The sequence below is a fragment of the Anolis carolinensis genome, chromosome 2, assembly GCF_035594765.1.
Source record: "Anolis carolinensis isolate JA03-04 chromosome 2, rAnoCar3.1.pri, whole genome shotgun sequence".
Lineage (NCBI taxonomy): Eukaryota > Metazoa > Chordata > Lepidosauria > Squamata > Dactyloidae > Anolis > Anolis carolinensis.
In genome coordinates this window covers 85,808,995-85,835,585 of record NC_085842.1, presented here as the reverse complement: position 1 = coordinate 85,835,585, position 26,591 = coordinate 85,808,995, and the positions used below count along the sequence as shown (strand labels likewise).

The window sequence follows — 26,591 nt, the reverse complement described above, 5'->3', positions numbered from 1 at the left end:
CTATTTAAGCATGCTGGAAAGAAAAAACAAAAATAGTGAAAGATAGCCAAGAAAAATAAGAAATACACATTGCATTTTTTAAAAAACATGTTATTATGAAGGTGAGAATCAAGCACAATAAGTATATATTTTCAGGTGTAGCTTGGCATTCGTGTGGGCTTATGGAAAAGTATGGAAAATATCAATTTGTTAGTTTTAAATGCATATCATAATGTTAAATAGCATGTTTATTCACACAGAAGACCTACAGCACACAATTAAACTCTCTGCCTAATAAATATGTTTAGGGTTACACATGCAAACATATTGTGCCTGCTTATCTCCATGAGGAATACTCACTTTAGCCGTGGTTTTCATTTTTGCAGTCACAAATTGTACTTTTGTACTATACACTGAATCCAAATTGGTGCCAGATATGAAAAGATTTGATCCCCTGCAAAAAAAAAAACCCCACCAGAAAACTATAAAATGAAGGCAGACAAAGAATTCCATAACAAGAGATTCTGCAGGCATATACTGTTGATGCAGAAAGGTAGATAAAACTAGTAGAAGTCCACAAAAGCTACCAACATGCAGGAATGCCAGATACCTTACAAATAAACTAGCTGCAGTCTTATGCAAAAGAGTCTCACACCGAACCCATGGTACTTATTTCTAAGTACTGAGTTCTTAAAGACATCTCCCTTATTTGGTTAAATGGGATTCTTGTAGTATAAGCCCACATAAGTTTTCGAAGAAGTAAATCTTCCACTATGTGCAGAGATTATTCCTCCCACGTAAATGAGAATAGTATTGCAGTTTAATGGCTAAGAACCTTAGAAACAAAGTTATGAATAATATATTACATGACATATGTCACTGCCGAATACAGCAGAGATTGCAAAGGGATATGCAATGGAATGTATGATGTAATTATGAATGAAAAAGCTGACTCACTCATAGCTGCAGTTGGGGGAGACATTGCGTATCTGGGGGTTTTCTCTATAACGGAAGTGCTGTGGAGAAACAAACTGTTCTTCATCAATTATTACAGTCACGGAAGCATTGGTTAGGTGGCTCACGGAAGGGGTGGTGCAGATGATGTCTTTCTCTCTCTGGCTAGGAAAAAGAAGATAAATGTGACTGGTTGGCAGTATACACTGTCTGCATGCCAGCAGAAGTTTCATACAACATATTATGTATGTTCAGTCCAAGGGATTTTAGGGTCTCACCATCTAGAATGACTGATTTAACACAGTACATGACCTGTAGTTCTGACCTAGTTTAGGAGAAGCACTGCAATTGCTTGGGGAGATACGTTTTCTGATCATATCTAGTCTGCATGGACTTCTCCATGGAGAAGACATGTTCTTTTTAAACTAAGTAAATGGGTAACTTGCTCCTAGACAATTCTTCCTTTTTAAGAGACATGTTAAGATGAAGGGTTAAAGATGGAATATTTATTTCACAGATTATAGACAGAAAGTATTTGCTAAAGAGTTACCATGATCTTCCTCATATGCCTTTACTAAAAAAAAGCATGGCCCATTCAGAATAAAATATGATAGCAGAATGGTATGAATGGACACTTCCCCAAAACAATAGTCAGCTCCATTCCTTTCACTTACTGTAACTCACCAGGAAAGTATGAGACATAAAAGTGGCAGTCACAGTTTTGCAGATGAAATAACACAGGAAAGCATTATCTGTTGCACTATCAGAGGTTAGAATAATATTTTTGTACTTTAAAAATGGATGGCTACTTTTAGGCAGTGGAAAAATCCAGCTCAGTTAGATGACTTGCTTCCTTTTCGGAGACACAGCTATAGAGCAGAAGTCCCCATTTATTTCTGATATATTACAAACCATCCCCATTGATGTCTTGTTCATCCATTTGCTTCCCAACTGATAATTAAACTGTTAAAATTAGGCATATTTAGCTGCTATGATTGTGACTACTCAGAAGGCTGCCAAATATGAATCAAGCAATTGTCTAAATCTGATTGGAACACAGCTCCTTTCCAACAGGCTTTGAACCCAATTCCCCACCTGACAAGTCAACCCGAGGTTCCAGGTTCAGTGCTTAGCATACCTTTCTCTGCTCACCAAGGGACAATCTAGGCCATTCATCAAAACTTTCCTTGTGCCTCCCACCAGGAGATTTTCTCCTTTGATAGCGATCTCTGTTCCTCCAGCCAATGGACCATAAGCAGGGTGAATGGAAGTTATTTTTGGCAGCTGTTGATTGTAAAGAGAACAAACTTTAAACTCATTGAGTCAAGGTCAAATGGTAATGAATTCAATCTGTGTTAAAGGAACATTAGATAAACTATTACAGCAAATCCTGACTACAAATGCAGAAGCAACACAGATCTCTTTCTGGATAGTTATCAGCCTGGTATAGGTTCATAGATTTGCATCCTGACATCTTGGAAGATCTTAGTATTTACAGCTCTAGAATTATTTCTAGCCCTTACATTCTCTGAAGGAAATTAAACCTCACACTTGAAAGTAAAGTTGTACAGTATAACATTAAGAAGAGTAACTTTTCAAACCTGTAGAAATATTGCAATCCAAATATGCTATATTCAGGACCAGCAACATGTTTCACTGCACATTTCTTAATTCCAGAGCTACTGTTAAAAGAATAGATGAAATATCTGGTAAGGTCTCAAGCAAAGATCTTTCTGAAATCTGCTTCAGGTGGTTCATTCAGCAGATAAACCTTTATTCGAATGTATGAATGCAAAATATGTGATCAACAACTGGCCTGTGTAGTCTTTGTGCCAAAGAATTCTGACCTAGCAGATGAGATACTGCATGTCTTTTCAGCAGGGAAGGGAAAACAGTGTCCCTCCAGAAGCCCCTGGGATCCAAGCCATAGCAACTGAACAGGAATGCAAGGATCCAAAACACAATGATGTCTGGAGTATCAACTTTTCCCACTCCAGCCTTACAGTATTAGTTACCTACAGTTCTTGTTAAATGCCATAGAGTCAACTTTGACTTACAGTGAACCTATGAATGAGATACTGCCAAATCACAGCCGTGCTCAGGTCCTGTAGACTTGTGGACTGAAACTGCCTTATATGCTAGTGTAGATGAAACCTGAGGAAAGAGGCTAATCTGTTGGAAGCAGAATCATTGGTAGGGTCTCCCATGTCAGAGAGACTTTTGCTGAGGAGCCAGGCTAAAAGTGCCAAACAGCTACTGGGCAGCAGCCAAAGTAGCAGATAATCTAGAGGAGGATCTCTCAAAGACAACAGCAGTGGCACCACAGCTAACACTGGTAGTACTGCACAGAAGGAAGCACAGCAAACCTCATTCACTGTGCCTCTTTTAAATGAAAAACCTAAGATGAAACAAGACATAATGTCAGAAGATGTAACTCCAGGCCAGATGGCATTCAACAACCTATTAAGACAGAACAGAGAACAACTACAAGCAGTGCTGTGATTAAGATTACAGGGAACATCCATCAATATTATCATAATCCAAGGTTATGCTCGAAGTGTAAGCAGAAGAAGAAGAAATTGAAAGGTTCTATGCTTGAGCCCAGGAAAAAATTGATAACACACCAAAACAAGATATCTTGTTAATCATAGCTGACTGGAATGCAAAAGCAGGAAACAGAGCAGAATCACAGACTGTGGCCTAGGATCAAGAAATGAAGCAGGACAGAGATTGAATGAGTTTTCTGAGATCACCAGTCTGTTCATCGCAAACAAATTCTTCAAGCAACCAAAAAAGTGACTGTATGCATGAACACAATCCGATATCTGATTTAGAAATCAGATAGATTAAATAATTGGAAGCAGAAGATGGAAAAGTTCTGGCTCTTATCAACAGATCTATCCAGTTCCCAATGTTTTGGGATGGAATAATCCTGCCCTCTATATGCTGTTAGACTGCAGCTCCTGCTAGCCCTATCTAACACAGCCAGTGGAGAGGAATATGGAAATTGGTAGTCAAGAACATCTGGAGACCCAAATGTTGTCCACTATACACAATTATCAGTGAATTAGTTGTGGCCAAAAAACTCACCATAAATACAAAGCCAGTGAGTACTGAAGTGCCATTGATATAAAATTGAGGAACTTTCTTCTCAGCAATGGTGAGCGTAACCTCTTGTGGCTCCTGCAGCTTCTCTTTCCCTTTTGGTGATAAAGTGCAGACAATAGCCTCAACAAAATCCTTCCTCTGTGGCACTTGACTGTACCTTGAAAGCAGAAAGGATAAGAAAGTGAGATGTGCTCCAAAGGACATGAACACTGAATACATTTTAACCACACAACATGATTTTGTATTCTAAACAATTCATCTGTGTACTGTTAAGCTCTTGGATCAATGCATTGTAGCTAGCTGGGAGAAATAATTACAAGGCACATGACCTTCTATTCCCAGCAAGCCTCAGGAGCAGGAGGTTTGTCTAAGGCCAGCGGACAAGAAAGGATATGTGCCTTTTGATTCTTCCTTGCAGCTATGCAAGCTTTAAAAGGTTGCTTATGTTTTGGGAACATTTTGATAGTAAGAAAATGATTGATATGGAATGCTATTATCGCTTTATTTGTCATAAGCTCATTCTTCTCTGACTTCCAAGGAAATCAGAAAGGTACTCATAAAGTAATCAATATACTGGTGAGATTCTAAACATTGAGCTTTAAAAACAATGTCATCGGATAGGATGTTGCTTGGATTTAGAAAAACAATGGATTTTAGCAACAAGATTACTGAATACAACTGGAGTGGCTGGATCACTTCTGAATGATTCATTGGAAAACAGGTTTGGCTACAGTAAGACACAAACAGTGTAAATTCTATTATTTCTTTCTACACATCTTTTCTGTTCCATATGACATAAAATATTGCTACTTAATGCCACATCAGTGACTGGGGAATGCTGCAGATCCTATAGAAGTTAGTTATCTCTTGATTAGACAACTGCAATGAACTCTACATGGGGCTGCCCTTGAAAGGTGTTGTGAAGCTGCAATTAGGGCAAAATGCAGCAGCCAGACTTTTTCTGGTTTGCATTTCGAGAGCATACCACATTGGCTCTGCAAGATCTGCACTGGTTTCCAATTTACTCCCAATGCAAGGTGCTGGTGTTGAGCTGCAACACCCTAAATGATATCTGAAAGACTGCCTTCTTCCATATGAGCCTGACAGAAATTTGAAATCTTTCTGAGGAGACCTTGTTGCGTATCCCAAATCTTGGAAAGTTATGTTCATAGGTACCAAGGTAGGGCTGCAACTATGGCACCTCCAACCCAAGGAAGTTAGGCTAGCTCCATTTCTTTTAAGTTTTCAGGAAGCAACAAAAACTGTGCTGTTCCTTGAGATATTCAGTGCTTAAAAGTGCTGCTTTAACTGTTTCAAAAGATGATTCGAGGATCTGTTTTAGATTACTTTTAGGGTTTTTAAAAACATTATTTTGTGAAATATTTCTATTTTTGTATTGTCTTAATTCTTTTGGAGTTTTTGTTTTATTTTTAGAGCCAGGATGTAGTAGCAGTTTGAACATTGGGCCATGACTCTGGAGATCAGGGTGCAATTTGTTGCTTGGCCATGGAAACCCACTGAGCAACCTTGGGCAAGTCACATACTCTCAGCCTTTGAAAACTGTTATGGGGTTGCCTTAGGACTTCATCACATCTATCCACTTTAAATCCAGTTGCTGCCTCCTGCAGAATTCTGAGATTTGTAGTTTAATGAGGCCCAGGACCTGTGTGGTTGAACAAGTTAAAAGCCCCTCCCTAAACTACAAACCCCAGAATTCTGCAGGAGGAAGAATTCTAGTGTGATGAGGTTCTTAGAGTCATCATAAGTCAGAAACGATTTGAAAGCAAACAACAACAACAACATCTGTTGTTTTTAATTATTCCATGCCTTAGAAACCCTTGAGAAATGGGGGGTGATTCAGAAATACTTTAAATAAATAAAATCAAACAAATTCCTGCAAGGTGTTTCTTTCTTCCAAGGTTATGTCCTTTCTCATTCATTTATTCCTTTCAAGGAAAGAGCTGCCAGACATCAGGCCTAGTTGGTTGGTTTGTTTGTTTTTTAAACTCTGATCAGAGTTCAGTAGATGACTGTCTGTCTGAGACAGGTCATGGAGGTAAAACACCGTGCTTTAGAGAAGAGCAGACATTGCTGTTTCACTTCTGCTGTGGGAAAGCTGCCAATGTGTACATTGTGACACACAGAAATGTCTCCTCTCCTGATTTCAACATAAAGAGTGTAAGACTGCTCCTATGTTGCAAAATAATGACATCATCAGGGCACTTCACAAGAAATAATTATCAGAAGGAATTCTAGAAAATTATATATTTTAACCATAAGCACCAAATTTTGGGCTATTTTCATCAAAATGAGGAAATCAGATTCTACATATTCTACAGGTTACATGCATACACTAATGTGGTGTGCATGTTTCTTCTTTTTTGTACAATTCTAGTTTTTACTATTTTTGTAAGGGGCTGGAGAGAAAATAGTGTGAAATATTTTGCAAGAGAAAAGGACACAAACTTTGGAGCTACTGTATATGGCAAATAAGGGGAACCAGTGCCACAGCCATGGAAGCAATTTCTTCATTGACATGCGAACACCGCTGCAAACATGAACACTAGGAAAGTTTTATTTAAGTACTTAGCAATTCAGGATTCTGTATAAAATATAGAATTTCACATTAGACAATGGAACTACACTCTTTAGTACACTCCTGTTGTTCCTGAGAGTTCCAGATAAATACATTTTAAAACAGCAATGTTTTATTTATATTATAATTTCTGCTTAATGGTGCTTGGAAAGCTGTCAAGAAAATACAACACATCAAAAAAGCCATTTAAGATGAGTAGCACAAAAATCACCCACAAAGAAACTCAAATCTAGGGGTGAAAGAAGCAAGACTATCCTCCAAAGCTTCAACACAGCTATATTTTTATAGTCATTATGTGGCTGATGCTATCTTCCTTCATGGAGACACCAGAAGAAACCATCACGAGACAAAGGATGTTGGCCTTGTGTTTAGAATTCATAGAATCCTAGAGTTGGAAGAGACCCCAAGAGTCATTGAAGTCAATCCCCGCTGTGCAGGAACGCATAGGCCCCATCTACACTGCATATAATGCTATTTCAAACTGCATCATATTGCACTGTAGATGGGGCCAAAAAATACAAAACACTCCTTAGAGATCTTTATGAACTAAAACAAAGCATAAGCTGGGAAGCACTCACTGAGAGCACTATGCTGTTGTCAGTAAGGACTTGATAAGTTCTTCAGCACTTCCCTGACACACATCACTGGTGGCCATTACTGAAGGACAACACCAAACAGCACCAGCCTTTTGGTGCTAAAGAAGTATCATGGAACAGGCTGGAACAAATGGAAACTATCCCACTTTTCCTACAAATAAATGTTTTTCAGACTTGGATTCTGATTTGTAGAGCAAATCTGGAAAATAAACCTCCTGGAGGAGAAGAAATATTAAATGTGTTCATAACCAGGATAGGAAACTATCAAAACCTAGCAAAACACGCTGCCTCTCTAGCTGGGCTAAGTTCATCCCCATCAAATCCCTTGAATTAGAATTAAATATGTTTTTTTAAAAAAAATCTTACTTAGAACACATCTCTCACCTCAACTTCTTATTTACTTTGACTGTTAGATTTCTAAAGGCATCTTCTGGGGGAAAGGAGGTGAAACTGTTGTGAGAAGTGTTTTGAGTTTTTAAAAAACTGAAAAGAAATGAGGTGATTTGAGAAAATTGCTAAATTTTCTCAAATCAGTATCCTGGAATGATATATGACAGACAGACCGCACATTGCTGACACCTGGTTTATGGTCTTAGCCTTTGTTTTTGAAGGCTCAAGGTGGCTTAAAACCTAAAAACTGTCTATGCTTCAAAATTAAATCAGAATAATATTCATCTAATTTTAACACCACTTTTCTGCTTGACTATGACATACACACCCACGGTAACACAAAGATGCTTAGGTATTTTAACTGAATTTTTAATACCAATGATATTTATTTTTTTAATGTTTGTATATTTGTAGATTTTAAATTGCATGGAAATGCTTTTAATGTAAGCTTCTTTGAGTCTTCTGGAGGAGAGAAAAAGCAGGGTATAAATAAACATAGTCATCATCATTATCCAGGTGGCAAATCTATCCTTACAAGACATCCTTAAATGAAGAACAATAACTGAAAATTCTCTCTACTCTCCTAAGAAGACAAATATACAAATGGCTATTCTCTATGCATCTATGCATAAAAATAAATACAGGAATAAGAAAATGAATTGGAGAGAAGAAAGGAGAGACTGTAGATTCTTTGATTTCCAGTTGTTACCTGTTTGCCAAGCTCTCTTCAAACAGCACAGCGCACGTCCTTTGACCCACTGTAACCCTGTAGTCAGTGGGCTTTACCTGTGGAATATCAGTGCCAGAAAAATATGGACGTGACTGAAATCCCATCCCACAGAGAGTCACCTTTGTGCTGCCGGAAGGTGGGGCATTCCTAGGATGAAACTGTAAGAACAGAAGATATACAAACCATTATTTTTTTATCATCACAAGTAAACTGAATCGCTCTATCATTTCCTCCTGAATGACTGAAGTCCTGAATATAAGTGAAAGCCAGTTATTACTCCCAAACAGTGAAGCAGGCATACTTGTATGCAGAATGAAAACATACAGGTGGACGAGAAGTTATTTCGCCCATCCTTCTGACTATTGCAGAAGGAAGGGAGGAAGGAGGGAAAACAGAAAGAAAACATCTTAAATTATGATGCAATTCACTTCAGGAAAAGACACTATTATTACTAGATACAGATTTTGAAAAGTGCATACTCTATTATGACTAAAAGTTAATTATTGCTTATATCATAGCTAACCACAATTGTTTTACATTCATTATTTACATGTTCATTACAATTATTCCACATGTGACTTGGGGAGCTGGCTTCTATTATAGTATCATTACAAATAGCAATAAACAATGACGAGGAGGTCGATCAGACAGAGTGGAACGGACTTGCCTGAGGCCACCCAGTTCTCAGGTGAGTAGGAAGCCCAAATCAATATGGGCATCGTATTGTTTGTATCTTGAACTGTTTATAGGAGGCTTGACTATATAAATGATTCCAAAAGCCACAGGTAAAACTTTCCATTTTCACACTCTTGAAGTATTTCCTAATAAAGGTAACATGGAAATGCAGATTTGGAATTTTTCTCTCATGGACCAACACAGTTGCCTTTGCTGTTTATAAATACACTTAGAAGAACTTATAAATGAAGGAAGCATTTGAGTCCATGGATTTTTAACAGGTTTCCCTTCAGTTACTATTTTAGTTAAAAATGTACAACGGGAAAGTAATTTGAAATTTAAATTATGGAAATCAACTTCTTTACTAAAGTGTTTGTGGCTTCCTTTCAAAGTCAAAGTAATTTAGCCCACTGGCTCCTTTTGATTATTCAAAGCTTACATTGCCAATCATTATCATCTTAGGGTTAGTGATGTCAGAAAACCAAAAGCTAGACTGCCCTGGGCAAGTGAAGGGGTGGCATCTTGGCAATGAAGTAACTCTCTATGGATATCAGGAAAACATTCTAAAAATTCAAGAGATATGAAGACTATCCAGTCCTAAAAGAACCACTCGACACTAATAATCTGCTGTATAGAAAGTCAAAACCAAGACACAACATATTTTATAACTGGAAATTCTTTAGTCTTGCTTAAGAATAATTTTCAGAGCTCTCTTCACACTATACAATTATTGTGTTTATAATTCCATTTTAACACTATTCCAACCTACAGAATTGTGGGAATTATAATTCTCTGCCAGAAATGTAGTGCACATTGAATAAAAAAATCCCAGGAGTTTACAAAATGCAGTCATGGCAGTTAAAGCACAATCATAGCACTTTAACAGTGTAGTGTTAAAGGGTGTGAGTGAAATATAGTCAGTAATTCCAAATGACTGAAGTGTGAATGTCTAATATAAAGATAGTCTTAAATTGTACGAGGCCTTAAACTGTATGAGTTGCGTACATCTGTGAGGACTGGAGGGCAGCTCTCCTTGTCCCAGTTCTCCTTGCACTCTTCCCGACGGGTGCATGAACTTCGACACCAGCCACACTGCATAAAACGTGGTGCCTTCAGGCAGCGGAGGCAAGTCAGGAAATGGTGGCAACCTGGACCAATCTTGCTTATCTGGAAAACCTGAAAGATGCACAAGGAACGTTCAGACTTGTAATGTGAGTGAGAGCTACTGTTTTTGCCAACTTATTTACTAATTTATTTAAAATATTTTCATATCACTTTTTGATCATATTCTTATGGTGATTTACAGGAGAATCAAAGCAATGAAAGTATTAATAACATTTCTATCAAAATAGGATATCTCGTTAATGGGGCAGGCTTAGTTGCCATCTGTCATGGGTTTTGAACTCTAAGGCAATAAAAGTATGCAGCCTTATAATGTTCTGGTCTTAATAAAGAGTCTTCATCAGACCCTGAGCTCTGCTTTACAGTTAGCTTTCCAGAATAGGGATTTTCTACAAATCCTAGAATTGTTAAAGATTTGGCAAACCTGTAAGAGACTGGGATAGCAATCAATGTTCAATTGTTGAATATTCTAGGAGTAACTATCAACGGCCACAGATAATCCGTTTCAAGCTGGATCTCCACTGCCATATAATGGAGTTTGAACTGTGTTATATGGTATGGGTAAACTCATATAATTCAATTCAGTGCAATTCAAAGTGGATCTAGAGCAGGTATGCGCAAACCCAGTCCCGGGGGGCCAGATGCAACCCCTTGGGCTCTTTTCCCAGGCCCTCTTCTCTCTCACCATCCTATCTTTCATTTCTTCCTCCTTCCATTCTTCCCTTCCCTCCTTATCTCCCTCTTTCTCCCTCCCTCCTTCCTTCCCTTCCACCCTTTCATCCTTCCTTCCATCATTCCTTCCTCCTTCCCTCTCTCCCTTTCGTCTTTCCTTCCTCCTCCCTTCCCTCCCTCCATTCCCTTCCACCCTTCCTTCCTTCCATCCTTCTCCCTCCCTCCCTCCCTTCTCTTTTTCCTTCCTCCTTTAATTGGTAAAAAGATGGTTGAGAGGGAACAAGTTTTTCAAGATTTAAAAGGGTGTCCCATTGAGGAGGGGGGAAACTGACTTTCTGCTGCTCTAGAGACCAGGACAGACGGGAGCTGTGATTTCAAGTGGCAGGGAAAGAGATTTGACTGAAAAGATTAGGAAGAACTTCCTAGAGAATGGCATAGGCTGCCTGGGTGTGTGGTGGAGTCTCCTCTGAGGGGTTTTCCACAGAGGCTGTCTATCGGGGGTGCTTTGATTGTGCCTTCCTGCATGGCAGTGGGTTGGACTCAGAGCCGGTCCAATAATGAGGCGAATTAAGCGGTCGCTTCGGGCGCAAAACATACGGGGGCACAGTCGAGACTGCTTTTTTCTGTTGATTTGTTGTAAAACATGATGTTTTGGTGCTTAATTTGTAAAATCTTAATGTCATTTGATGTTTAATAGGCTTTTCCTTAATCCCTCCTTATTATCCAACATTTTCGCTTATCCAACGCTTTTATTTTTCAGTGATTGGTTTGGGGGGGGGGGTGCCAAAATTCTGTTCGCCTACACTTGAAAAATACTTAGGGCCGGCTCTGGGACTGGATGGTCTTTGGGGGTTTCTTCCAGCTCTAGGATTCCAGAATTCTATATCAGGAGTTGGCAATACGGGGTCTCATGGATACACTTTTTCTCTCTCTTCTACCATCTCATCCTGACCAAGGCCAACCTCTTTGGGATCTAAACGTTTCACATCTTTCCTCCACTTTCTTCTTCCAAAAGAAAAGGGGAAGCTGCCTCTCAGCTTTCTCCCTGCTCCCATCTCAACTGGATCAGCTTCTCTTCCTATACACCCCTTTTTGTGTAAAGGCTGAGCCTCCAAGGGTAGAGGTGTGTAAGTACTGGTGTGTTGCTGAGACAAAGACAGAGAGTGAAAGTGAGAGGTGGGTGTGACAGGAGGGAAAAGCTCTCTTCCTCTCTGGGCAGCCAGTCCTCCTGGCAGGGAGGGAAATTGGGGAGAACCCCCTCCCTCCTGGACCACCTACTCTGCTCCGGCCCGCCATGCAGCCCCCAAGTTAGAAAGTTTGCCCATGCCTGGTCTACAGTATAATATAGTGATTTGAGTGTTAAACTAGTTCATTGTGAGACAAGGGTTCAAATGCCATCAACCATGAAAACCCAGTGAGGGAAAACTAGGCAAGTCACACACTCACAGCCTCAAGAAAAAGAAAAAGCAACCCTTTCTGAACTAATTCTGCCAAGGAAACACTGAGATAGGTTCACCTTCAAGATACCATAAGTCAGAACAAGAGTAAGTTAGAAACATTAAGGATGTGTATCATCCAAAGGCAAGTGGTAGATTAGTTTAATATTCTCCCACAAATTCTCTATGGTTGAAAAATGTATCTGAAGAAATCCTTTTAGCCAAACTTTCACTGTAATTAATTCATTTTCTGCATGTAAGTCTTTTCAAATCAAGTGTGCATGTTTAGCTCCAACAATATGTTGATTTTGTATCCTACTGAGACATTGGGTAAAAAAGCTCATCATTTTGTTCCAGAAAAAAAGGTTTTGGAATAACCTATCTTTTTTCCAGAAATGGGAGTCTCAGGCCAGATGACATTTTCTATAGTCAGGTGTAAGTGCTTCATGTTTCTTACCTTATTTCCTGCTGCAAACAACAAAGAGTCGTGAAGTTTGCTAACCTCCCTCAAAATTGGTAATTTCTCCCCCAAAGAGAAGTTGGCCACTCTGATTGTGTAAACACTGGATCCCTGAAGCACTACCTGGAAACACAAACAGATGTTTTGATTATAGTAAGGAGAGTAAAAAGGAACTTATTTACTAATTTGGCAAACACAACCGTCTGCTGGGACTACCAATAAAGCCAGATAATTGTAACTCCATATGTTCATGATCAGCTCTGAACACTGAGAAGTACCATCAGATGCTGAAACAAATCCTGTATATACTTGAGTATAAGCCTTGTTTTTCAGCTCTTTTTTTAGGACTAAAAAAGCCCCCCTTGGCTTATACTCAGGTGAGGATCCTGATTGGCTTATATTTGGGTCAGTTTATACTCGAGAATATATGGTACATTTATTATTTTTCTCTATTATTATTGGTATTATTACATTTATTATTTTACTCTATTATTATTACATTTATTATTGTACTCTATTATTGTTGCTACTATTACATTTATTGTACTCTATTTTTATTATTATTATTAGTACATTTATTATTTCACTCTGATATTATTATTACATTTATTATTCTACTCTATTTATTATTACATGTATTATTTTCCTGGATTTATTATTATTATTACATGTATTATTTTACTCTATTATTATTAAAAGGATACATAAGCACATTTACATTGAAGAAGATGAGAATAATGATTTAATTAGAGTTAGACAGTCTTATCTTAAATTAGAGCTTGATGTAAATATTCAAAAACATTTAACCTACTGATGCCTCAATTAATGTAATTTTATTGGTATCTATTTTTATTTCTGAAATTTACCACCCTCGGCTTATACTTGAGTCAATGATTTCCCAGTTTTTTTTGTGGTAAAATTTGATGCCTCGGCTTATATTCGGGTCGGCTTATATTCGAGTATATACGGTACCTTTGAATTGAGTAGCAAGGATCTATGCCCCACATTTTCACTGGCTAATAGTCCAACATCTCCAGTATAACCCATAATAGCAGCAATGAATTCTAGCAAAGAAAATCCTCTTACAAACTTTGGTAGCATTCTGAATGGCTCAAAAGTGAACAAGAAAATCTGGGGTTGTATTTTGTGATGATACTGGAAATTACTTATCTGCGTCCCAAATCCTCTCAATGAATTAGAACTGGCAATATGTCTTCCAGGAAGCATACAGAATATGAATATATAAACCTTAGTAAGTGTTAACTAAGTTTAAGTATTTGCTTTCCAGTCATATAACACAAAAATGTATTTAACACTTTTGTGATAGCTCATAGAACAAGAGGTTCACCATAATATCAGCACACCAAATAGATGGGCATATAGATATAGCAGTATTGAAAGTCTTGAGTTTAAGTGACCTGCAATATACGTCCTTCTGATGTGCCGAGGTGAGCCACAGTCATGTCATCTATTACTGTTACATAGATAGATGTCAGTAACACATCAGACATATGTCCGTTGAAAAGGTCCAATCTGAAGCTATCTGTAGCAATATAGGTGGGCTTCCTCTGGCAGCTGGTGTCCACCACTGCAGCTGAATAGTTGACCTGGTATAACAAAAAACAGAAGTACTTTTAGATAACTGAGAATGTAAGACATAATAATAATAATAATAATAATAATAATAATAATAATAATAATAATAATAATAATAATATCTTGGTCTGCACTTGAAAACAATCAGCACTGACAAAATCACTATCTGTTGGTCTGAATAGGTGGCTACATCAGCTGACGCTCTTCCTTCTACATCGCAATTAAAGGTGCAAGAGTACATCTGTAATATGTGCTAATTTTAGTTAAACCAAGGGTCCTGATAGATGGACCTAGAGCACCTTATGACCTGTACCACCAACAGGGAGAGTTCCTTTGCTTGACCTCTGCCGTGTTTCAATGCCACACATCTAATGATCAGAGCCTGTAGTAATCCTTTGTCAGGTTAGCCATGTCAGTTGATCTGGAGAACTAACAAAAGCCTAGCTGATCTTAAACAGGCACTGCTTCACATTCATTTCTCAGTCTGAGCAATCTTCTTTGTGAGAGAAGTTGCCAAATAGACTTCAGTCTTACCTATTTGTGTGTGAATTTGAGTGAAAAGGTATCAGTCCTACAAACAAATGAACAAGAGTAGCAGTAGAAATGAGATATGATAATTATATGACTCACTGCTTGCCCCCACTTGGACTTGAAATGCGCCTGAATGTATATTTATATGTATAACTATGTAGGTTTTTTAATGTAAGCTCTAAATTTTAATGTAAGTTTTAATTTAAATGGATTTTTAAACGTGATATAAATTGTTTTGATGTATATGTTCATGTTGTAAGCTGCCCTGAGTCCCCTGAGGGGTGAGAAGGGCGGGGTAGAAATGATGTAATAAATAAATAAATAAATAAACTTAGTTCATAGTCTGGCCTAATTACAGTACCCACCTCAGCCTTTGGAATATTGTCCACCTGATCTGGCACTTGATGACTGGAATTGTTTACTTCTAATTCTGCAAGGTCCTTACACTGAGCTGAACACAAAATATCTGTTCTTCCTCTGCCAAGACTACAAAGTATAAGACAGAGATTTATCAAATCCCATCATTTACTTCCAGAAGCTTTGCCAGGAAAAAGCTCACGGTTGCTTTGGATGCCAAATAAAAAACTAGCTCCTTTACTAGCAGCCTATATGATATTTACCTTTTCGCTATTACAGTCACCCCTCGACATTTGTGGTTTTAACTGTTGCAGATTTGATTATTCACAGATTTGATCAAAATGTTATTTGGTCAGCTTCCAGTGGAAGTTAACAACAGAGTAATGCTGGAAGTCCTAGAAATTCCTAGAAAAGTGTTATCTCAGGTTTAAAAAAAAGTGATTTATTTGTGGTTTTTCATTTTCATGAAGACCTTAACCTCGATGAATGTGGAGGGCTGGCTGTAATTCGTTTACCAAGCACTACCCCCAATACTACTATCCTCCAAACCCAAATCACCACAACAGAAGTCTTGTATATTATAATACATGTTACATATATGGCTGAACTTGGTTAAATATCATTACAAAATCACAATAATAGGCCAAATATAAAACATTTCAGTGGCAAAACACTCCTATCATTGTGGCATCTCTGTGGATGGCTGTGTTGTCATTTTGTTATTCTGGTAACAAATAAACAGTGTCACTTGAAATGCCCTAGGGCATTATCGTCCAATGTATGCAGCTTAGTTCACATACAAAAGAGACTACTCCTGAATAACATTTGTGATTTCTAGCACACAAATAACCAAAGGGTGTTTGTTTAGATTCAGTTAGAGCCTGGAAAACTTTTAAGGAGCAAGAACAATTGCTGCAGAAGAGAGCAGTCAATTACTGTAAACACAGCAAGCTTAAGGACACAAAAATTATGCAAGGTTCTGTTGTGAAATGGAAAAGACAGCTGGGATTTCAATTAACTCTAAATCAGATTAATGAGACAGAAGCAGAAACCAAAGCAAAAGGAAATGTAACCATACTAATGACAACCACAGAAAAAGCAAGAGGCATAGTCATTTGAGAGAAGAAAAGTAAGAGATTAGCTTAATAGAAATCACAGTAATGCAAAACCCATGTAGCCCACTTTTACTAAAAGAAAAAAAACCTAAATAGGATATTTTACAATGTTACTGAACAACAAAACTTGCAGCAGTGTCATACAAAATATCTAATCCAGAGATAATCAGAAACCATGGTTTCTTGCTACGTGGCTGAACTATGGCAAGCCTCCACTCATAGAATCATAGAATAATAGAGCTAGAAGAGACCACATGGGCCATCTAGTCCAACCCCCCTGTCATGCAGGACAAGCACAATCAAAGTACCCCTGGCCATTCAGCCTCTGTTTAAAAGCCTCCAAAGAAGAAGTCTCCGCCACACTTTGAGGCAGAAAGTTCCACTGTTAAACAGCTTTCACGGTCAGGAAGTTCTTCCTAATATTCAGGTGGAATCTCCTTTCCTGTAATTTGAATCTATTGCTCTGAGTCCTAGTTTTCAGGGCAGCAGAAAACAAGCCTCCTTCCTCTTCCTTATGTCATGCTTTCATATATTTATACATGATTATCATGTCTCCTCTCAACCTTCCTTTCTGCAAGCTAAACATCCCCAACCCTTTAAGGTGCTCCTCATAGGACATGGTCTCCAGACCTTTGATCATTTTAGTCACCCTCCTCTGGACACCTTTCAGTTTTTCAATATCTCTTTTGAACTGTGGTGCCCAGAATTGGACACAGTATTCCAGGTGAAGTCTAACTAAAGCAGAATACCAACGGTATCATCGCTTCCCTTAATCTACTATACTACTTTTGATGCAGGCCAAAATCCCATTGGCTTTTTAGCTGCTGCATCACAGATGGTTCATGTTCATCTTGTTTTCCACAAAGACTCCAATATCTTTCTTACATGTACTTTTGTCGAGCCAGGTGTCACCCTTTCTGTATTGTGCATTTTCATTTTTTCTGTCTAAGTGAAGTGTACTACGTTTTTCCTTGTTGAAACTCACTCTTTGCTCATCCTTTTTCATGTACACATATAGACAATAGACTTTGAACCTGAACTTTGATTTTTACTTCTAAATAACCATTGTTTTTTTTAATCCTCCTAGACTTCAGATATTGTGGAACCGGGTTTATTGTTTCAAATTGGAAGTTAAAGTTTTCAAACTCTGAGAAGGTTCAGAAATGCGTGGGCCTCATGCATAGTGCAATTAATTAAATAATAATTTCTCAATGCTAATCAAGATTGCTAATTGCTTCACCATTGCTTCAAACAGACAAGGATCCTTTCTACCACCCTGGACATTCCACAGATATTTCCAACAGACCTCTGAACAAATCTCTAGGGATGCTTGCCACAGATGCAGGCAAAATGTCAGGAGAGAATGCTTCTGGAATATGGCCATACAGCCTGAAAAACTCACAGCCATTCAATTAATTAACTTATTAACCATGGCTTTCTTTATTTTTTGTAATAACTATTTTTAATATTTTGTTGAATAAATAATTATTAATAATATATATATTAAATAACCATGGCTTTCTATTATGCTTCGATTGGGCCAGAAACCAAGCATATCAATAGTCATGGTTTTCTCCCAAGATCTGCAGTTCTGTGTGCAGCTCTTCACGTTTCTAGTTTTTTTGTTTTTTCTGTGTCAGGAGCAACTTGAGTCGCTTCTGGAGTGAGAGAATTGGCCGTCTGCAAGGACATTGCCCAGGGGACGCCCAGATGTATTTGATGTTTTTACCATCCTTGTGGGAGGCTTCTCTCATGTCCCCGCATGGAGCTGGAGCTGATAGAGGGAGCTCATCCGCACTCTCCCTGGGTGGATTCGAACCTGGCAGCTTTCAGGTCAGCAACCCAACCTTCAAGTCACTTAGTCCACTACACCATCTGGGGGCTAGTTGATTCATGCTCATGCCATTAATTTCATAGGGTTTTCTTAGGCAAGGAGTACTCAGAGGAGTTTTTTCAGTTCATTCCTCTGAAATATAGTTTACGGCACCAGAAATTCTTTGGCTATATCCCATCCAAGTATGAGGTGTTGAATGAAAAGTAATGCCTCCACCTTCATTACTTGGGCTTAGGATGGGAATATTTTAATAAATCAAATGCAGAAATAATCCTTAGAATGTGCTCTTTAACTACCACTATTCACTTTTCCACACAATCACCAGACAATTGGATACATTTCTGCCAATGATGAACAAGTTTTCTGAAGCCATCATGGAAGAAGTCGACACTCTGTTTCCGCAACCAGCGTCTCACAGTACTCATCATGCACAGATCTTCCAATAGCCAAGCAAAGCAATAATGCGATCCACACGTTCTTGTGAAATGCCGATTATCCTTGAAATTTCTCTCTGAGTGATATGACGATCGTCCTGAATCAATCTGTCAACCTTTTGCTTGTGAAACTCTGTGGTTGCTGTCACAGGATTTCCAGCTCTTTGTTTGTCACCCAAGTCAGATGTTCCCACCTCAATATATTTAAACTTACTTGGCCAATGACGCATAGTACTCACATTAACACAATCACCATAAACAGCTTGCATTCTCTGATGAATCTCCTTTGGGGTGACACTTTCTGCTGACAAGAATTCAATGACTGCACGTTGCTTAAGTCTCATTGATTGACCGTCTGCAAAGGGTTCCATACTTCACACTTTAACAACACAACCTTTCAATGCTAAGGCTTCCCGCCAAATGGAACTGTAGAGGAGAGTCTACTGAACAAGCCAGTACCTGCCGCATACCAGTACTGCCATCTGTTGAGGAGTTACGAAGGTGGAGGCATTACTTTTCATTCAACCCTGCTTAGCTTTCAAGAGCAGATGGGATCTAGTGCTTTTTCAGTGTTTACGTCTTGCACATGCATTTATGTATATACACCATGAAATCAAATATCAGATTGCTTTCACTAAACATCAGCATTGTTTAGCTGTATGCTGAAAATGAAGCTGTTTTTTAATCAAAATTTCTCTTCGAAACATGAAAACATAACAATTCTTACCTATATTGTGGAAGAAGCAATTTTAAGAAGAAATTCTCATAATATGCCTTATTCTTGTTCAGACTTTTCAATAAACCTATGTGGACAGGGTTAAATCACCCTAAGAAAACAACACTGAAAAAACCACAGAAAACTGTGTGAATAATCTGACATTCTAACAAGGTCGCCAAGGGGTATAATTATAGGATGAAGTAGTTTGTAAAAACCTCAGTTTGAGTGAATGGGTTTCTCAGAGGGTAATAAGTATTCTCAGCTAGAGATCATTTCACAGAGAGGCTACCCACTCCTGCTCCCAGGGAAGCTAGCTTCCTTAAACCAATTACAGTCTGCCTTGTAGCGTTCTGTCAGTTACAATTCTCTGCTGACTCAAGGCCTCGCCTTTCTACACCCTGGAATGTACCTGGGCTTTCCTCTCCCATTTGCTATTCTCCCTTCTATAGATCAATGAGTTGGAACTGTCTGAGACCTATAAATCAAAATATGATCCAAAAATCTGACTCTTGCTCCATCAGACCAACATGTTATAAGAGAGGGCAGACTTGTTCTCTCTTGTCCCCATGGAATTCTTTTAAATCCACTAATATGAAGTAAGATTTTGTCCCTAGAGATGCTGATGACAAGAGAACTTCAGAAAGGAGAAATGTTGGCATCCCTGGGTGATGATTTAGAGCAGTGGTTCTCAAAGTGTGCTCTGCAGAGCTCTTGGATCTCTGCAAAGCATATTTATTTATTTATTTATTTATTTGTTGCGACATTTGTATCCCACCCTTCTCACCCAAAAGGGGACTCAGGGTGGCTTACAATAAAATACACGTATATAAAAATATAAAATACAATACAAATCAATTAAAATAGTTAACTAATTAATTATAGCAGCATTCATAAAATACAATACTAAATAGCAGATAGGCGCAATCAGACTGAGGGGTTCTGCAATTTCCTCCTCCCTCTCCGAGCTTTCCCTCCTCTTTCCTGCTCTTCCCCCTCCCACCACCTCCCATTGCCCCACTTGACTCCAAATCCTTTCTACCTCACACTGAGATCCTTCCCTCCTCACCTTTCTTGCTTCCAAAACCCTATTTCCCTCCCCACCACTCAGGGGGTGCTTTTCCTGCATGACAGAAGGGAATTGAATAGAATGGCTCCTTGGGTTTCTGCTATTATTGTTGTTGTTATTGTTATTGTTATTATTATTATTTTAAAGGCTGGGTGGCCATCTGTTGGGGATGCTTTGATTGTGCTTTTCCTGCATGGCAGAAGGGGGTTGGACTGGATGGCCCCTGGGGTTGCTCCTATCATCATCATCATCATCATCATCATCATCATCATCACAAAGGCTGGATGACTATCCGTTGGGAGTGCTTTGATTGTGCTTTTTCTGCGTGGCAGAAGTGGATTGGACTGGATAGCCCCTGGGATCTTCCACTGAAATACTGTTAAAATTGTTCTTCATTTTAAATATTGTATTGTTCTTTCTTTCCTTTTGTTTTGCACTACAAATAAGGCATATGCAGTGTGCACAGGAATTTGTTCATGTTTTTTTCAGTAAGCTCACACACTTTCTATCCATCTGCTACCGGCCTGTCCTGTCTGTCAAATTTTAAAACACAATGCATCAAAAGGTTTTCCCATGCCTGATAGATAGATAGATAGATAGATAGATAGATAGATAGATAGATAGATAGATGAACATTTTATTGATTAGCCCTTAGGCCATATCAAAGTACCAAGCCAAACAACCAGGCTCGGAAAGACCTGGTTACATTCTATACAAATATTAAATAAAACACTTGTAACAATACAATACATAAATATAATAAAACTGAGTGTGTACATTATATGTCACCCCTACAGTTTACCCCAATCAGCCCCACATATGTGGATCTCAATCGTATTGTTTTGCTCAAGTACAGAGCCATTTTATATGTTATTTTTTTATCTTGACTGCACATAAAGTACGTTGTTCTGATGTGCGATTCCCAGTGTATTGTCCGTTTGATATATGGACCAAGAAACAAAGCTCTCACCTTCTGATACAATTTACAGTCAAATAATATATGTGCTAAATGCTCAATTTCAGGTGCTCCACAGATACAGAATCGTTCGTTATAACAAGGGATGTTGTTAAATCTCCCATATCTAACCATTGTATCAAGCTGATCAAATCTAGCTCGAGTAAATACCTCCCTAAAGTGTTTTGGCATTTGAATTTTTAGATAGTTGGCAGTTTGGAAGGTACATTTATATTGGCTCAGCCATTTTAGGTTGGTGACAGATAGATAGATAGATATAATATATAAACATTTATTGGGGCTCCACAAGAAAATTTTGCTTCCACAAGGACTCCATGGCTGAAAAGGTTTGGGAATCACTGATTTAGAGCCTAGATGTCAAACTTATGTCCCTTCAGATGTTTCATAAGCCAACTCCCAGAAGCCCTAGCCAGGTTGTTCGATAGCCAGAGCTGAAGTCCAAAACACCTGGAGGTCACACATTTGACACCACTGATAGAGGAAATAACAAAGTGGGGAATACTAAATATTGCTTCTGCTCTATTAGATTAGTTTAGTATCACTCATGCTATACATTACATGCAGCGACATGTGGAGTTTTACTTCTCAAAAGTGCAGTTTAAAATAATGGATGTCAGCAGAATGGAATGGGGAGAGGCAGGAGCCGTGTCATAGAGGAGGCGTTACTTAAATTTCAGACACAAAACTGAATAATCCAGATACCTCTTCTCGCTCTCCATTCTAATTTAAGACAGAAATACATAGTCCTCTTCCCAAAATACACTACTTTCTGTACTTCTTCACCTGCTACCTGCTGTGTCTGTGTTACACCATGGTCTCTAAACCTTGTGGCTTCCTCTTTTTCAACTCCATGTTGCCTTTCCCTGTGTGTCCTTTAATACAGCAGTCTACAGACAGGGACTTTTCCCAATCCTACCTGGAAATATGTCAGGAAGTGAAGCTGCCACCTTTTACCTGAAAAGCACGTGATCGGGCCCTCCCTACTTTTATCAGAACAGTGCATAGTATCATAAATGTCTACAGAGCTTTTTTTTCCCGTCCTTTTTCTAGTAATCCTCAACTGTGACCTTCACTGTCATAAGCAAACAGTGGAGGCAATGACATTTTAATTTCCCCTAGTTTGGCCTCTTGGAAAGCTGAGCTGCTGGTTTTTATTATGTTTCTTTTCATATTTTATTTTAATTTTGTGGTTGTTTTGTTGTGAGCTGACACCCATTTCTGTGTAGAAAGGCAGAAAAGGATCAAAATAATTGAGCAAACAGTCAAAACAGTATTTTCATTCTGATTCTAAGATCTCTGGGGCTGTTAAAGACAATCTAGTCCATAGTCAGGGACTGGCAAATTGTTTTGGGAGATTACATCTCCCGGGTCCTCCACCCAGAATGACTACTTGCTATGCTAGCTGAGTTTGAATTAAAAAATAACCTTTCCAAGCTCTAGCCTCTGAAGTATAATGTGAAGGCAGAACTGTATATGTTCTAGCACAAACTACATCTTCAATCTCATCTGTCATTTTGTCAAGAAGTCCCAAAGGCAGAAGAGATCATCATAGTTGGAAGGGACCTCATCAGCCATCAGATCCAACCTCCCATTCAAGACAGAATTTCCAGCCAGAGTGTTCCAGAGAAGGAAACCCCACCATCCCTCTAGGCCAGTGTTTCTCAAACCATGCTCCAGGTGTTTTGGACTTCAGCTCCCAGAAGTCCCAGTCAGTTTACCAGCTGTTAGAAATTGTGGGAGCTGAAGTCCAAAACATCTGGAGGAACACAGTTTGAAAAACTCTGCTTAGGCAATTGGATCCTGCTTTTCCTGTCAACAGGTTCTTTTTAAGGTTCTGAAATCTACTCTCCTGTAACTTCAAATCAGTAGACTTGGTCTTACTCTTTGGGGCAGCAGAGAACAGGCCTACCCCTCCTCTCTTGACAGCTTTTGAGGTATTTAAAGAGTGTGACCAACAGACCCCCTCCATCTTCTCCTTATCTTCTTTGTCTGTGTTAAAATCTTCCCATTTAGTACTATTTTCATCTTTAGTTATACCTGTGATTCTCAACAGCTGGCAAACTGGCTGGGATTTCTGAGAGTTGTAGGCCAAAACACCTTGGGACCAACATGTCGAGAACCACTGAGTTATATGTTATTTATACCATGCCTTTCTTTTAAAAACCATAAAGGTGCTTTCCTTAGAAAAATATAAAACAAACATTTTTAAATGTCAGTGCTATTAAAAAGCTACAAGAAAAAGCTGGTTTCCTCTCCATGTATTGATCATGCCCTGGTATACCTTTTTGCAAAGGCCTTTGAGACTGAGGACTTGTCTACACTGGCCCTATACTCTGGGGTCAACCAGAAGTCACTCCTGGACATCAAGGATTTCTGACTAGTGACAAGGATGACAGTCCAGGTAAGGATGAATACGCAACTAGGGTTGAATCAGATTTGGCCCCACTGGACAATCTGGACTCTACTTCTGTCACTGCTAAAGTTCAGACTGGATCTACACTGCCCTATAATTCAGTTTCCAAATGTAGATTGACTACACTGAACTGGATTATAGGACAGTGTAGACTGATATATTCCAGTTCAATGCAGTTAATCCACATTCTGAAACTTGATTATAGGGCAGTGTAGATCCAGCCTCAGATGAAGAGTGGCCAAACAGCTCCACAGAATCGATGGCTGGACCGGAGCAAGTCTGCTCCATCCCAGCCCCAGATTATGGGTGCAGATGAGCCCTGACTCTCAGCACAGGTTCAAATTCTACACCCAGTCTGAAGATTACAGTAACACAGTGTGTGTGGCAACTCTCAGATTAGTCAACTAGTTCACTATGATGCTTTGGCAGGGTAAAAGTTTCCATTGCTACTGTTCTTTAACAAGATCTTATGTAGAAATGGCTGAAGTTTTTTTTAAAACCATCGTAAGTGCTTCTGAACATAAGGTTGGGAGAAGTATTATCATTATAATTTCACAATAATCTGATTCATTCATTCTTATCTAAGTCTGATGTTTTGCGGCAAGTTTGTCTTGAAAAAAGAGACTGAAATGTGAAAAGTGAAATGACATCAGGTATGTTGTAAGAAGTCCTGGGTAGGTAACCATTTTCATCAGCAGGAAGGGGTCAAGACATTAAGATGTCAATGAATGCATTCTTACAGTTACATATTAAAAGGAAATGTTAAAGTTCACTACTGCTCATAAGAAACTGGAGCACAAAAATAGCGAATTCAAATCCCCTCACATCTTATTTCACTCTGGCAAATAAATGTCAAAGTCTGAACACTACCCAATATATTTAGAGCTATATTTGACCTTGTGCTCTTGAATAGTTCACAATGAATAGTTAACTACACAGTTTCCAAGATTTGTATGAAAGAAAAACAAAAACACACAGAATATGTTTCAAAATACAGAACACTATGAGGGAGTTTAAAACTTTCATGTTCCAAATTAAAGCTAAACTAAAAGCCAGGCCTTGAAGCTGGCAAGGCCATTAATGCTAATCAAGGTGATTAATTACAACATTCACACTGGCCTCCAACAGACAAGAGCTCTTTCTCCCACCCTGGACCTTCCACAGATATATAAACCTCCCTTGCTTAGTTTCCAGTATACTTCACAATCTCTGAGGATGCCTGCCATAGATGTAGGTGAAACGTCAGGAGAGAATGCTTCTGGAACATAGCCATATAGCCCGGAAAACTCACAACAACCCAATTCCCTTAGGTTTTTAATGTACTTTGGTCATATCATGAAAAGTATTGCTCTGGGCGTGGCCCCATGTTAGCCGCCCCGAGTCCCCGTTGGGGAGATGGTGGCGGGGTATAAATAAAGTTTTATTATTATATTATTAAAAGACACCAGAAGTGACTTGCAATTTCTCAAGTCACTCCTGACATGAAAAAAAAATTAGAAGACATGACTGAAAAAGACGATAATGCTGGGTAAGATAAAGGTCAGCCAGAAGAAAAGGAAGGTGGATACAGATGGAGACACTCAATCAAGGAAGATGCAGCTATGAGTCTGCAAGCCTGAACAAGGTGACTGATGATAGGGGGACATGGAGATCTTTAATCCATAAGATTGCCTTAAGTCAACAACAATGGAAAGCTATGGGAGTGAGAGAAGGAAGAGTGTATGGTGTAAGCAGTGGAATACAAGAAACAAGGATGAACACATTGCAAATGTGCAAGGAGAGGTGAGAAAAACATGGGAAAAATGGGAGAGTAGGCACTGGGCAGTGCCAAGAGCAGAGCACAATAAACAAGGAGGAAATGCATTGTGAGGGCATGAGGAAAGGAGAGAAAGGGAGTAGGAGTAACAGGCCAGGAAGTAGTGTGAGATGCTGGGTGCAAGAAGCGTGGGAGGGATGCATGGCAAGGTCATAGGGAGAGTAGGAGAGTAGGAGAAATGAGAGAACAGGTGGTGTTAATGGCAGAGATGGGGGGGGGTGAATTGGGGTGGGGGGAGGAATATTTTAAAAATTGACCTGATGAGAATATTACACTATGCTAATACTGTTGTTCTTCTGTTTGCAGTTCACCAGGAGTGTACATACTTATTTTATAGGATTTCCAATTAATTCCTACAGCAACCTCATAAGGTAGGTTTGCTAAGGTAGTAAGTAGCTCAAATGCACACTGGTAAATTCCATGACCAAGCAGAGAACTTGGGTTTTCCTGTTTCAAATCTCGGAGCAGTTGTGATTATAAATGATTGGTCGAAGCATTAAAACCAGTGGAAGAAAAATGCAACAATGTGCCTATTTTACAAAATTAGAATTACAATAATTTGCATAACAATATTCAAATTAGATCACGAGATTTGAAAAAATGGAATATGGCAACTGTAGTGACTTTGTCCTATTTCCTCCTACCTGACCTGTTTTAGCCCTGTTTCAAAATCATAGGTAACAATATCAGACTACAGATGCCTAAAGAAAATTCATATCAAAGTGTAGATAGGATAAAATTTTAGAAATGCACTATATTATTCCATGTTTAGAAATACTCGATAAATATATATTTTTAAAAAGAAATGCACTATTAGATTCAAAAACCCATTACTCTTGAGTGTGCAAACCTATTAATTTGAATGGCAACTATACAGGACATCATCACTGACATGAAAAGGATATAGAATATAATGTTTTTTAAGAGGCTACCTATGCTAGGTACAATGGATGAAGAAGTCAATTTGTTGTTTATGTTTCTTTGTGAGTAAAAAAATATGTTCAGGCAATGAGTCCA

General features: G+C 38.7%; 1 protein-coding gene across 1 annotated transcript in view; it reads right to left on the bottom strand.

The window, feature by feature from the left end:
- Nucleotides 1–26,591, bottom strand: part of mst1r (macrophage stimulating 1 receptor) — a 79,512-nt gene that overhangs the window by 35,752 nt on the left and 17,169 nt on the right. Inside the window, exons 3-10 of the mRNA XM_062970108.1 lie at nt 14,137–14,325; nt 12,716–12,841; nt 10,034–10,204; nt 8,333–8,511; nt 4,024–4,198; nt 2,072–2,217; nt 937–1,098; nt 340–433 (exon numbers count right to left, since the gene is read on the bottom strand). Of these exons, the coding sequence (XP_062826178.1) occupies nt 340–433; nt 937–1,098; nt 2,072–2,217; nt 4,024–4,198; nt 8,333–8,511; nt 10,034–10,204; nt 12,716–12,841; nt 14,137–14,325 (1,242 nt within the window). The remainder of the gene's footprint in view (nt 1–339; nt 434–936; nt 1,099–2,071; nt 2,218–4,023; nt 4,199–8,332; nt 8,512–10,033; nt 10,205–12,715; nt 12,842–14,136; nt 14,326–26,591) is intronic.